Below are 12,807 nucleotides of genomic sequence, written 5' to 3'. Positions count from 1 at the left end.
CTCTGGAATTGAAAGCTATTCTCAGTAATGGTGGCCATGAAACTATCATCAATTGTTGTGAAAACCCATCTGGTTTACTAATGTCCCTTTAGGGAAGGAAATCTGCCGTCCCTAACCTGGTCTGGCCTGGATGTGATTCCAGACCCACAGCAATGTGGTTGACTCTTAAATGCCCTCTGAAGGATGAACAAAAACTCACCTCTGTTTCCATCCCACCTTCCCACCACTGTTCAAACCGAGCCCCGTGCCTTTATAACATCGTGTCCTGGTTCACAAGGAAAGCAGACGCACAGGACCTGCAAGTTCCCCTACAAGTTGCATAACCTGGAACTATAATCGCCATTCCTTCACTGTCGCTGAGTCAAAATCCTGGAACTCCCCCCTCCCTAACAGCACTGTGGATTTACCTACATCATATGGACTGCAGCGGCTCAAGAAGGCAACTCCTCGCCACCTTCTCTAGGGACAATTGGGGATGGGCAACAAACGCTGACCTTACCATTGACGCACACATCCCAAAGAAATACTCCCAATAATGCTCTGATTGCCACGTCCAGTGTCTTCACTGCCCAAAGCCCTACCATAACCCATGTCCTCACCAAGCACCACGGGCTTCTTGTGTGCCCAGTGAATTGATTTTAAGAACTTTTGTTTAGAATATTACTGAAAAGAGAGACGTTTTGCCATCTTTTCTCATCAGGCTAAACACAAGAATGTTTGACATTTGTCAATCGGAACAATTTATATACTAAAATAGAAATAAAATACTGTGGAAATCTGAAATAAAAATGCTGGAAGAACTCAGCACGTCGGGCAGTGTTGGTGGGGAGAGAAACAGACTTAACGTTCCGAGTCCAATATGCCAATATTTCCCCATTGCTTTCTCCATGGCAACACCTCGGTCAATCAAGTCGACTTACCAACCCTTTTCCCCTGTAATATAGATTGTTGTGATTGTTTAAAATTTGGCATTCTTGTGTTTGTCCTGATGAGTGCAAGATGAAAAGCTTCAGTAACATGTCTCTCTTTTCAATAATATTCAAGCTCTGTATGACCAAACAGTGTTTTTTTCCAAATCCCTCCATGTCCTCACTCCAGTTATTTTGCAAGCATACACTCAGCAAGCACCCTCTCCTCTCTCTCCATCTGTGGCATTCTGTCCGCTGTTATGCCCCTACACTCTGGGAACTCTCTAAATCCTCCCTACCCTGCTTTCAAAAGCTTTCTAAAAGTCCCTCTGTTCAAACTCTGTCCCTCGACAGCACCTTCCAAAGCCGCGACCTCTACCATCTAGAAGGGCAAGGGCAGCAGACACATGGGAACACCACCACCTGGAAGTTCCCCTCCAAGTCGCTCACTATCCTGACTTGGAAATATATCGGCCATTCCTTCACTGTCGCTGGGTCAAAATCCTGGAACTCCATCCCTAACACCACTGTGGGTGTACCTACACCACATGGACTGCAGCGGATCAAGCTCACCACCACCTTCTCAAGGACAATTAAGGATGGGCAATAAATGCTGGCCCAGCCAACGACGCCTATGTCCCATGAAAGAATAAAAGAAAACAAACCTTCAGTGATATCCCCACTTTCTTTTAACGCGTCTGTTCCGCCAAGTCATTTGAAAGTTTTATTTGAAGAATTGTGGAACAAATAAGAAACCTTGATAAATGCACCATAAATTTAAATTTCTGCCACTTAAAGCATCTAATACAGTCGCTCGCCTCTCCGCAAAATTAATTTTGCATGAAAGCGCTGGTAGCTTTGGGTGATGCAAAGTATTAATTGTGGGAAGGTTTATGGATTGACAGGATTTGTGCCTCAGGATTAAACGTTGGGATGCAGAGGACCCGGGATGCTGGTGGGGTTTCTTTGCCACTCGTGGGAATGGAGCGGAAGGATTTATGAGCGAAATAACAAAGGTGTTGTTTGCGATTCCGCAACGCAGAACGGAATCTCATCCTGTCGAAAGCACAGGATGGAGAGCCAGGATCGTTCACCCACTGCAGAGTGTTTTCCCAGCAAAAAATGGTCCTTTGAAATATAACAGACTTGATTATCCTCAGGGAGGATAAGAAATCTGCATTTTCCAGTTGCCGCATGTGCTGTGTCAGCTGAAGAGGTAATATCAGAGCCGGAGCTAACCCCAGCTTTCCTGGGAAGGAATTAATGCTCTTTATGTCGTCTGCAGACGCTTCTAATCATTTACAACACAAAAACAGAATTACCTGGAAAAACTCAGCAGGTCTGGCAGCATTGGTGGAGAAGAAATCAGTTAACGTTTCGAGTCTTCACGACCCTTCAAGGGTCGTGAAGACTCGAAACGTTAACTGATTTCTTCTCCACCGATGCTGCCAGACCCTCTGAGTTTTTCCAGGTAATTCTGTTTTTGTTTTGGATTTCCAGCATCCGCAGTAGCTTTTAGCTTCTAATCATTTCACTGACAGCGCCGCAGCTCCCTCATTCATCTTAAATTATTATTGCGCATTTATCCCTCCAGACTAAAGTTCAGTTTAACTCAGGATTGTCTAATTGGCGTCAGAGGCTAGTTTGGCCGGTTAAATAAGCAAAAGCAAAAAAAAAAAGCTGCGGATGCTGGAAATCCAAAACGAAAACAGAAACAGAAATACTTGGAAAAACTAGTTCTGTTGAAGGGTCATGAGGACTCGAAACGTCGACTGCGCCCTTCTCCGCCGATGCTGCCAGACCTGCTGAGTTTTTCCAGGTATTTCTGTTTCTGTTTTTGTTTCAGTTAAATAAGTGTTTCCCCCCCTGGCACTGGAGCCAATGCAGGACAGGGGTTCGTCTCGCCTGCTCCGTCCGTCTCAGCGTTCCTCTTGGAAGGAGTTTTATTAAAGGGAATGGCGGAGTGATCGTCCGAGAGATGCATCGTCCTGCAGCCCACAGCAAACCTGAAAGTGCCTTCCTTGCAGCTCTCGTCATGACCTAGCCAGGCGATTGGAACCAGCCCAGGAGATGACGTGGACCAAGATTTACCTATAAGGACACTTAACCATCTACAGTACCAGTTAGGAACAGGCCCAAATTCCTCTTGGATCGGCACCTGGCCACCACACCACATGGGGATGTATCCTGGAGGCTCATCGTCCTCTGGGGGAATGAAGAACTGCCCGATGTATTCCCACTCTCACTCAGTTTAAACCTGTGTCATGTGATCTTCCCCCCCTTGATAACCCACCAACAGGGACTCCAACTAATCCTTTAATTACTTTATAGGCCTCTATCAGATCAACTCTAAATCTACACCGCTCTGAAGGACATAAACCAAGTTTCTTGAGGCTATCCAAGTAGCTGAGGTTCTTCAAGCTAGGGATCATTCTTGTATTTCTCCTCTGCGCCATTAACAAGGACACTCAGTGTGTCAGGGGACCTAAATTGCAGAGGCACAGGATTCCAGAGGCAGGCTGACCAGCAACCTGTAGAAGTGTCAAACGTTGTCCTTTCCATTTATACTAAATGGTTCTATTATCACAGCCCAATATCTTGTTCGTTTTAGCTACAGTTTCTCTACATTGGTTATGGGCCTTCAGCGAGACCCTCCTTCTCTCCCGACCTTATTGTGCATGTAAATGACACATATATTCTCTGTTGCCTGTATGTTTATCTGGAGCAAGAGCCACTTGCCAAGGTGTGGCCCACTTCCCTGAGCACAGAGAAATCTCTTTGGATTTGCCTGCGCTCCTCCACTCTCTTAATATCCTCGAACAGATTTTGCTGTCATCGGTGAGCATTTGTACCATATCCCAAAAACTACCGCCCAGATAAAGATTGCGAAGAGCAGCGTAACCGAGGACTGATCCCTGGGTTGGGGTGGGGGGGGGAAAGGGGGAACACCACTAGCAATACAATATCTGATTACTGCTTCCGAATGACACACAGAAGCAAAGTTAGAATTTGCTTTTGGTCAAGCTGTTTAATAAATAGAGCTTTTTAAACCGTGTTTAACAGTTTGCTCTGCTCTGTTCTAAATATGTCAGTAACCAAGAAAACTTACGTGATTAATTCTGTGGTGCGGACAGATCTGTTAGAGTGAAATAAGCGGGGCAGAAGAACAGAATTGCACAGAATACAATGACCTAATTAAAAAAACAGACCCACTCTACGCTGTACCTTAGCTGCCCTGTACAGTGTATATGTTTGAAAACAAAAATAGCTCATCGACGGGAAACGAGTTAACTCCTTGGTTTAACTGGGTCATTTTTTTTACAAACCGCTGTGCATCCCAATAAATAATGATAATAATGAGATTTGGCTCCCACACGGAGGACCCTGTGGACTGGGACAGATGTGGTGGCAAAAAGCCTCCCATTGACACCTGGGCCAGGTACTTACTGAGAGGCTGTCAGCGCCTGTAGAGTCCAACCCACAAACAATTAACACGTTGATAATGGATGGAGGGAATGATTGAGAGTGAGAATTCTCATTTCCTCAGCATCGTTATCAAGAAATGTGTAAATGCACGTCCTCCTTTTGTGTAGCTACAAAGAAATAAACAGGATGTTTGTTCTTTAACTGGAAAACCCTTAACATTAACCTAAACTGTGCAAAGTGTGAAGTACTGTGGATGGCTGGAAACCCAAATTGTGACTAACTGATATTTGAGCATTGCTGAAAAAAAAGAGACATGTCGGAGCTTTTTGTCCTGCACTCCTCAGGACACTTCACAGGAGTTCCAATATAGGGGGGAAAACAAGGATTTATCCTGTACGTGACTGGTTGGCAAGTGGACTCTGATTGGTAGCGGCGTTGCCATGGAAAACACATCAGTGATGGTGACTGATTTAACCGCCAAGCATTGTTTGTAATTTAAGCCAGTCCGTTTGACCCTAATTGGTCAAGGCATTGCTCTGAGGAATGAGTCAGAGAATGGCTGTCACTCTTTTTTTTTATATAGCTGAAACAGGGGCAATGTGTGACTTTCTGTCTGCAAAGGTCAGGGTCCTGTGTGTTAGTATATGTAGTTTCCTGTACTTGGAAATGCACCACACTGCGAGCCCGAATGACAGTCCTAAACTGGTTGCTTTTTCTCAGCAGTGTTCAAGTCCTGTGCCAACGAATGCCTGACTAGCTGATATCTTGTGTGACTGATATCTTGTCTTCCTTCGTTTCAGGGTGACCGTTTTCATTTCTTCCCGCTGTGAAATATCTCACCGATGGTTGAGATTTGGAACTCCCACCGTGGTTCACCCTCAGCCGAGAGGGTCCGGCTCCAGGCTCAATGGGCGCAGCTGAAGGTTCGGCCTGAGGGAGCGGCGGGAGCAGGCACTCGCGCGTATCAGCTCCGTGGCAACCTGAGGAAACCTCGTGCTCCCGGCTTTTGAGTGACCACAGATGATTTGCGATGGTGACATGAAACGCAAGAAAGGGCAAGAGGGAAGATTTTTATTTTCTTAATTAAGGCAAAAAAAAACAAACAATTGCGCTGTTTTAAATCTGAGAGTAGGGAGGGGGCATAAAGCATGAATTTGCTGAGCCGGTTCCGCCGAGTGTTTCGACAGCTTACACTGCAGGGCGTGCTGCTGTTGCTCTTTGCCTTCTGTATGTTGACTGTGTTTATTTCAGCCTATTACCTGTACATTGGCACGAAGCAAGAAACTGAGCCTTCAAGCGAAGCACAGCATCCGGATTGCGATGATTCCCGAGTCACTCCATCCAGGCTATTCCCAACGAAACCCGTGAAGCCTGTGGACGTCTCGCGGACTGACCCCGTAGTCCTGGTCTTTGTTGAAAGCATGTACACCCAGCTGGGCCAGGAGATCGTGGCGATTCTGGAGTCCAGCCGGTTCAAGTACCACACAGAAATCGCCCCCGGCAAGGGCGATATGCCCACCTTAACAGACGAGGACCGAGGCCGCTTTATCCTCGTTATATATGAGAACATTTTAAAGTACGTGAACCTGGACGCTTGGAATAGGGAGCTGCTGGATAAATATTGCATTGAGTACAGCGTTGGGATCATCGGGTTCTTCAAGGCAAATGAAAATAGTTTGCTAAGCGCCCAGCTGAAAGGTTTCCCTCTGTACCTCCATTCTAACCTGGGCCTCAAAGACTGCAGCATAAACCCCAAGTCACCGCTTCTCTACATCACGAAAGCGAAGGAGATCGAGAAGGGCTTCCTGCCGGGAGACGACTGGACGGTTTTCCAGTCCAACCATTCGACTTACGAACCTGTCCTGCTCGCCAAGACCAAGTCCGCCGAGAATATCCCTCACATGGAGGTGGATGCCGCTCTCCACACGACAGTGGTCCAGGACCTGGGGCTCCACGATGGCATCCAGCGAGTGCTGTTTGGAAACAACATGAACTTTTGGCTCCACAAGCTAGTCTTTGTGGACGCCGTCTCGTTTCTAACCGGGAAGAGACTTTCTCTCTCGCTGGACAGGTACATTTTGGTGGACATCGATGACATCTTCGTTGGGAAGGAGGGGACCAGGATGAAAGCGGAGGATGTGAAGGTGAGCACTTGTTTCATTACAAAGTAAACCCACAAATCAGCTTCCTAGCAACGGTTCAAGCCCTTATATCACGATGCATTGAGGCCTGGGGTGATGCTTTCTGACCTTTCACCTCTGGATTTTGGGTTCCGATCTGGCTCGGAATGATAGAACTAAATCCTTTCTGCTGATCCAAGGGCCTTTGGTGAAACATCACAACATCTCAACCCGGTTCCTGGAAGACATTGAGCCAAAGGCACAAAACTGCCTCAGATCTGAACTAAATTGGTAATCTTGCTCAGGCTATAGATCTTGAGTGTTTGATGCTATCCCTAAGGGGAGGAATTTTAACACCCCCCACCACCCCCCAAAAAAAACATGTGTTTGGGTTGGCTGAAATGTGAAAATTAGAAAATTTCAATCCGTCCACCTGGAGTTTGAACAGAGCCGGGGACCACAGGTCAGTTACCAACCCCTTCCCCGGAGGTGAGCTGGTCATTTAAATATTATAATGATGCCGTGTCCCTCAGATTTAACCTATTTCCCAGGTTTAACCCAGGATGACCAGGTTTCCTGGCAGCTAAAGGGAGATGAGGACTGCTTCGTGGGAGAGATAAATGTCTTTACAGCACGGCTTGTGGGCCAAGCGTGGCAGGAGTGTTTCCTCCCAGCCCACCGAACCTCCTTCACCGTCTGTCATCAGAACCTCCTGCCCGGGAATCCCAGATCGGGGCCCTGACCTTCCCCTCACCCCCCCGTGGGGTCAGAATTGAGAACCTTCCCCTCAAATCCTTGCCAAAGCTATGAAACTGCGCCCCCCACCCCCATGCTCCCTTTAGCCCACTTGCCGGCTCCTTACCTGGTTTCTACCCTGAACACAGTGTGCTCGGAGTGAACACAGTTGAACACAGCTCAACGGTGACCGGCTAATGCGTGATCCAAGTTTGGAATCTGTGCATCAAATCAGACGGTCTGGCTGTTTGATGTCACAGTCTGACCGGTTGGCAAGTTCCTGGCACCCACGCACACCACATACCTTCGCAGGTGCCTTTCCACCTCGTGGCACTGCATGGGAAGCGTTGCACGCCTCACTCAGAGGGCCTCGGGCTCCCATAGCAACAGAAGCCTCGGCCATACTAAGTAGCCCAATTACAAGGTCATAGAATCTACAGCACAGAAACAGGCGGTTCAGCCCAAATGGCCCTGGAGAGGGTCCAGAGGAGGTTCACGAGAATGATCCCAGGAATGAAAGGCTTAACATATGAGGAACGTTTGAGGACTCTGGGTCTATACTCGATAGAGTTTAGAAGGATGAGGGGGGATCTGATTGAAACTTACAGAATACTGAAAGGCCTGGATAGAGTGGACGTGGGGAAGATGTTTCCATTAGTAGGAGAGACTAGGACCCGAGGGCACAGCCTCAGAGTAAAGGGAAGACCTTTTAGAACAGAGATGAGGAGAAACTTCTTTAGCCAGAGAGTGGTGAATCTATGGAATTCATTGCCACAGAAGGCTGTGGAGGCCAGGTCATTGAGTGTATTTAAGACGGAGATAGATAGGTTCTTGATTGGTATGGGGATCAAAGGTTACGGGGAGAAGGCAGGAGAATGGGGTTGAGAAACTTATCAGCCATGATTGAATGGCGGAGCAGACTCACTGGGCCGAAAGGCCTAATTTCTGCTCCTATGTCTTATGGTCTTATCAATGCCAGAGTTTATGCTCCACACGGGCCTCCTTCAAAGTGTTTTCCACTCCAATAAATATTGGCGCCATGTTGTAAATCGGCAAATATTCGATTTCCCCATACTAACACCAGTAGATTCGGCAGGTGAGGGGGTGGTGGCAAGACATCTTAGCCCAATATATTATAAAATCAATACAGAGGCAGTGAAGAAAGTGCAAAAAAGATTCATAAGGATAGTACCAGGAGTGAAAGGATAAACTTATCAGGAAAGGCTGAACCAGGCTGGGGCTCTCTTCTCAAGAAAAGAGATGGCTGAGAGGTGACCTGCACAAGATCTTTAAGGTTTTTAAAGACTCTGATAAGATAAGGTTAGAGAAAATGTTTCTACTTGTGGGGATGTCACAAACTAGAGAATATTGCTGAGAAAAGATATTTTGTCGAAGCTTTTCGTCTTGCACTCATCAGGACAATCGCAAGAATGCCAACGTTAGGGGAATCAACAACTTGATACTGTGTGAGAAGAGAGTTCTGATTGGTTGGCAAGTGGACTCTGATTGGTAGAGGTGTTGCCATGGAGAATGCATCAGTTAATGTTGACTGACAGTCAACTGCCATTAACTGGTGCATTTTCCTTAGCAATGCCAATCAGAGTCTACTTGCCAACCAATCAGAACTCTCTTCTCACACAGTATAAAGTTGCTGCTTCCCCTGACATTGGTATTCTTACATTGTCCTGATGAGTGCAAGACGGAAAGCTTCGACAAAATGTCTTTTCTCAGCAATACTTAAGTTCTGTACTACCAAACAACTACAAGCTAGAGATTATAAATCTAAGATCATCACTAATAGATTTAATGGGGAATTCAGAGGGAACTCCTTTACGCCAGACAGAGATTGAGGTGAGTAACATGTAAGAAAAAGTTAGATAAGCCATTGAGGGAGAAAGGAATAAAAGGTTATGCTGAACGGGAGTGATGAGGTAGAGATGGGAGGAGGCTCGTGTGGAGCATAAACTCCGGAATCTATCTCTTGGGCTGAATGGTCTGTTTCTGTGCTGTACATTCTATCGCCAAGTAATTGGGCTCCAAAATGTGGTGGGGTTGCTGAGCAATCTTAGGAAGCTGTGCTGAGAATTGTAAAGTCTGGAAGTTGCTCGTGATCTTGGTGTACATGAGGTAAAAGTACTCTCCGGTTCCTTGCATCAAGGGGTATGGGGAGGGAGCGGGGGTTTGGCGTTGAGATGGAGGATCAGCCATGATCATATTGAATGGCGGAGCAGGCTCGAAGGGCCAAATGACCTACTCCTGCTCCTATTTTTTATGTTTCTATGTTGCACTGCAAGTGAAAATTACCGGAGACGAGCAGTATGCTTTTGTGACGTTGTGAATTGAACATGAGGGTTATGGACTATGGGCTATGGACTAAGGACAGTAGGACTAATTGGATAGACCTTTCAAAGAGCTGGCCCAGGCACAATGGACCTCCTTCTGTGCCAGTAATGCAATCGATAGCAGAGTGTGGGAATGCTTTGTATGGTTACCAGGGTCTGTATTTTCCCACGGTTTTTGGGAGCCCAACTTTGGAACCATCTCCAGGTCGCGACCCCGGACCTTGCAGTACCACATCTCATGGCTTAATTTTACGAGAGGCAACCAATCAGTAGCAGCGGGCTGCACACGGGCATGGGGCGGCCAACCAGAGGGGCCAAAGGGACAGCAGGCTGGCTGCCACACTGAGAAAGGTGAGTGCCACTCAGGCAGACAGAGAGCGAGAGGGCGCCGTAAGATAGAGACAGTCACCTAATGGTAGAAACGCAATCCTATAAATAGCGGGCAGAACCATTTCGGGGATCAGTCCATGGGCAATGCCTCCAAATGATGGTGTTTGCCTGCAGGTGTGCTGCATAAGACCTTTCTGCCCTCCTTAAACATGAGTCTGCAAACTTAGATGATAGTGCTCCAAGCTCCTGCTGTGTTCTCACACCTGTTGTGTATTTTATCAATTTGGTTTGCCCCAAAACAATGCAGAGATGATAATGGTTTCTAAATGAGCAGGAACATTATTGACAAATTTTTATACAATGCTTTAAAATGTCTACACCATGCTTCAGATCTTAGCTTCTAGTAGCACCTGTGTGTCTGCTTACTTTTCCTCTGAGTAATCACCCAGGCTTAACCAATCAAACACAGTGAGCATAAATCAGTTACCAGACTCACATAATCAAAAACAGAACAATTGAAGACCACATCCTCCAGTGAGGAGATGGGGTGCAGATATAGCGAGGGTCCCGTTTGCCTTCTGCAAACTATCTTCCTGCTATGGAATCGCCAGTTAATTGCCATAGAGATCAAGGCTGATGATCCAGTGCCGTACCAAGGGAGTGCTGCACTGTCGGAGATACTGACTTTCGGATGAGGTGTTAAACTGAGGCCCTATCTGCCTGCCCGTGTGGATGCAAAAGATCCCATGACACTATTTCAAAGAAGAGCAGGGGGAGTTATCCCTGGTGAATATTTACCTCTCAATCGACATCACATCGTTGTCACATTGCTGTTTGTGGGAGCTTGCTGTGCGCATATTGGCTGCTGTGTTAGTGACGATGCTTCAATAAGTGCTACATCAGCTGTGAAGGGCTTTGAGATGCCCAGCAGCCATGAAAGGCGCTTTAGACGTGCAGGTCTTTCTTTCCCTGTTTACTCATTGGCCTTAACTGGCATCCCGGCATCCACACACCCAGCCCACCCGCAGGAAAAGGGGGCCGGAGACGGGATCTCATCGGGGAAGCTGGGTAACGTGCTTTTCCAAGATTGTCGCGGCTTCTTGCCTCGAACCCCTCCCCTGCCCAAAAGGAAATTTCACCCCACCAGAATATGAAAAGCGGTGGGGGGGGTGGGTGTATAATCATTGACAGGTAAAAGTGCCTGTGTGACTGAAGTTCGAACATGAGATGGGAGTGTCGAGAAGGATGTAGATTGGGGAACAGAGGCTAATGCCTCCCCACAACCCAAGAGCCAATCCTGGGGGATTTTATCTTTTGTGTGAGGAAGGTTTAAGTCCACTTGCTCAGAGTGTGGTCTGCTGCTATTCCAGGTGAACTCTCCTCCATTACTCTCTCAAGCAAGAATAAGTTTCTCTATGTAACTGCCGTCTTACAAAAAGAAATCCATAATTCATTTTTAAGAAACTGGAAAAAGCATGTCCTCTGTACTCTCCAGTTCGAAGGGTTTACTCTGGGTTTTCAGCACCGATGCTGTAATAACAGATAGTACTGTACGCTGCTTAGGACTGAGGGCTGACAGTAGCTCAAGTGCTGTTCTACCATCTGCCTGAGGTTCTGGATTCAAAGTTCAGGAACCAGGAGAAGAACATTTTAGTTGACAAGATCTGCCGAGTGTAAGATCCATTTCACGCTATAGCCTGGATCCTGGAAAGGGCTGTACATTGTGTTCCAAAGTGCAGCAGATTCGACAAAGTGCCTCCAATTTAAAGTAACCAGCACAGGCGTTTTCAATGTAGAATCTGGCGTTTTTTTTTGTTGTTGAATTGCGTTTTCATTTTAATAATTAACAATTATAAGTTTCCAAAACCTCCTTTAATGCCACCAAGTAGCAATAAAGCTCAATCATTTTATTTTTGAAAAATATACTTTATTCATAAAATATCTGGAAGAACATTCCAAAACATTTCAAAATCACCATCACATAAGTACAATCAGATTCAACTTTTCCACATGGATCCCAAGGTGCATCAATACAATCAATGAATGTTACAATCATTTCAATATGGTCAATGCATACAATCAGACAATGGTATTGGAGTTATCCACATACATCATGTTGCACTCTGAGGTGCTTCAATACAATTATAATACAATTAGTATTCACTGCAGACGTACATTGTGAGCCGTACAGCCCGAGGGGCTCTCAGCAGTTCCCAGCCCCTCGGTGCACTATGGCAGAAAGGTCTTAGACAGCGACCTTTCCCCATTGCGCCTTTTTTTTTTTGTAAAAATATACTTTATTCATAAAAATCTTCAATCACATTCAAAACCATTTCAAAAACAACATTACAAGGGTACAATCCAGGTTAAACTTTTACAAAATGTATCACCAGGTGCATCAGTACAAACAATATTACAGTCATTTACAGCCTTTCATTTTGATCTGTACAGCCCGAGGGGCTCTAAACAGTTCCCAGTCTCTCGGTGCGCTGTGGTAGAAAGGTCTTAGACAGCGACCCTTCCCCATTGCGCCTTTGCGGCAGCTGCCCCAAGCTTTAGTGCGTCCCTCAGCACGTAGTCCTGGACTTTGGATTGTGCCAGTCCGCAACAATCGGTCGGGGACAAATCTTTGTGCTGGAAGACCAACAAGTTTCGGGCAGACCAAAGCGCGTCTTTCACCGAGTTGATGATCCTCCAGCTGCAGTTGATGTTTGTCTCGGTGTGTGTCCCTGGGAACAGCCCGTAGAGCACAGAGTCCTGTGTCACAGAACTGCTCGGGATGAACCTCGACAGCAACCACTGCATCTCTCTCCAGACTTTCTTTGCAAAGGCACAATCCACAAGGAGGTGAACAACGGTCTCTTCCCCACCACAGCCACCTCGAGGGCATCGTGCAGAGGGGGTGAGACTCCTGGCGTGTAGGAAGGATCTGACGGGGAGGGCCTT

General features: G+C 46.6%; 1 protein-coding gene across 1 annotated transcript in view; it reads left to right on the top strand.

The window, feature by feature from the left end:
• Positions 1-5,476: 5,476 nt before the first annotated feature.
• The window catches only part of ndst1b (N-deacetylase/N-sulfotransferase (heparan glucosaminyl) 1b), a 96,009-nt gene continuing 88,678 nt past the window's right edge, over positions 5,477-12,807 (top strand). The window contains exon 1 of the mRNA XM_078551199.1: positions 5,477-6,478. Coding sequence (XP_078407325.1) covers positions 5,483-6,478 — 996 coding nt within the window. The 5' untranslated portion in view covers positions 5,477-5,482. The remainder of the gene's footprint in view (positions 6,479-12,807) is intronic.

This window comes from Cetorhinus maximus, chromosome 10 (assembly GCF_964194155.1).
Source record: "Cetorhinus maximus chromosome 10, sCetMax3.hap1.1, whole genome shotgun sequence".
Classification (NCBI taxonomy): Eukaryota; Metazoa; Chordata; class Chondrichthyes; order Lamniformes; family Cetorhinidae; genus Cetorhinus; species Cetorhinus maximus.
This window is presented reverse-complemented; position numbering and strand designations above follow the sequence as displayed.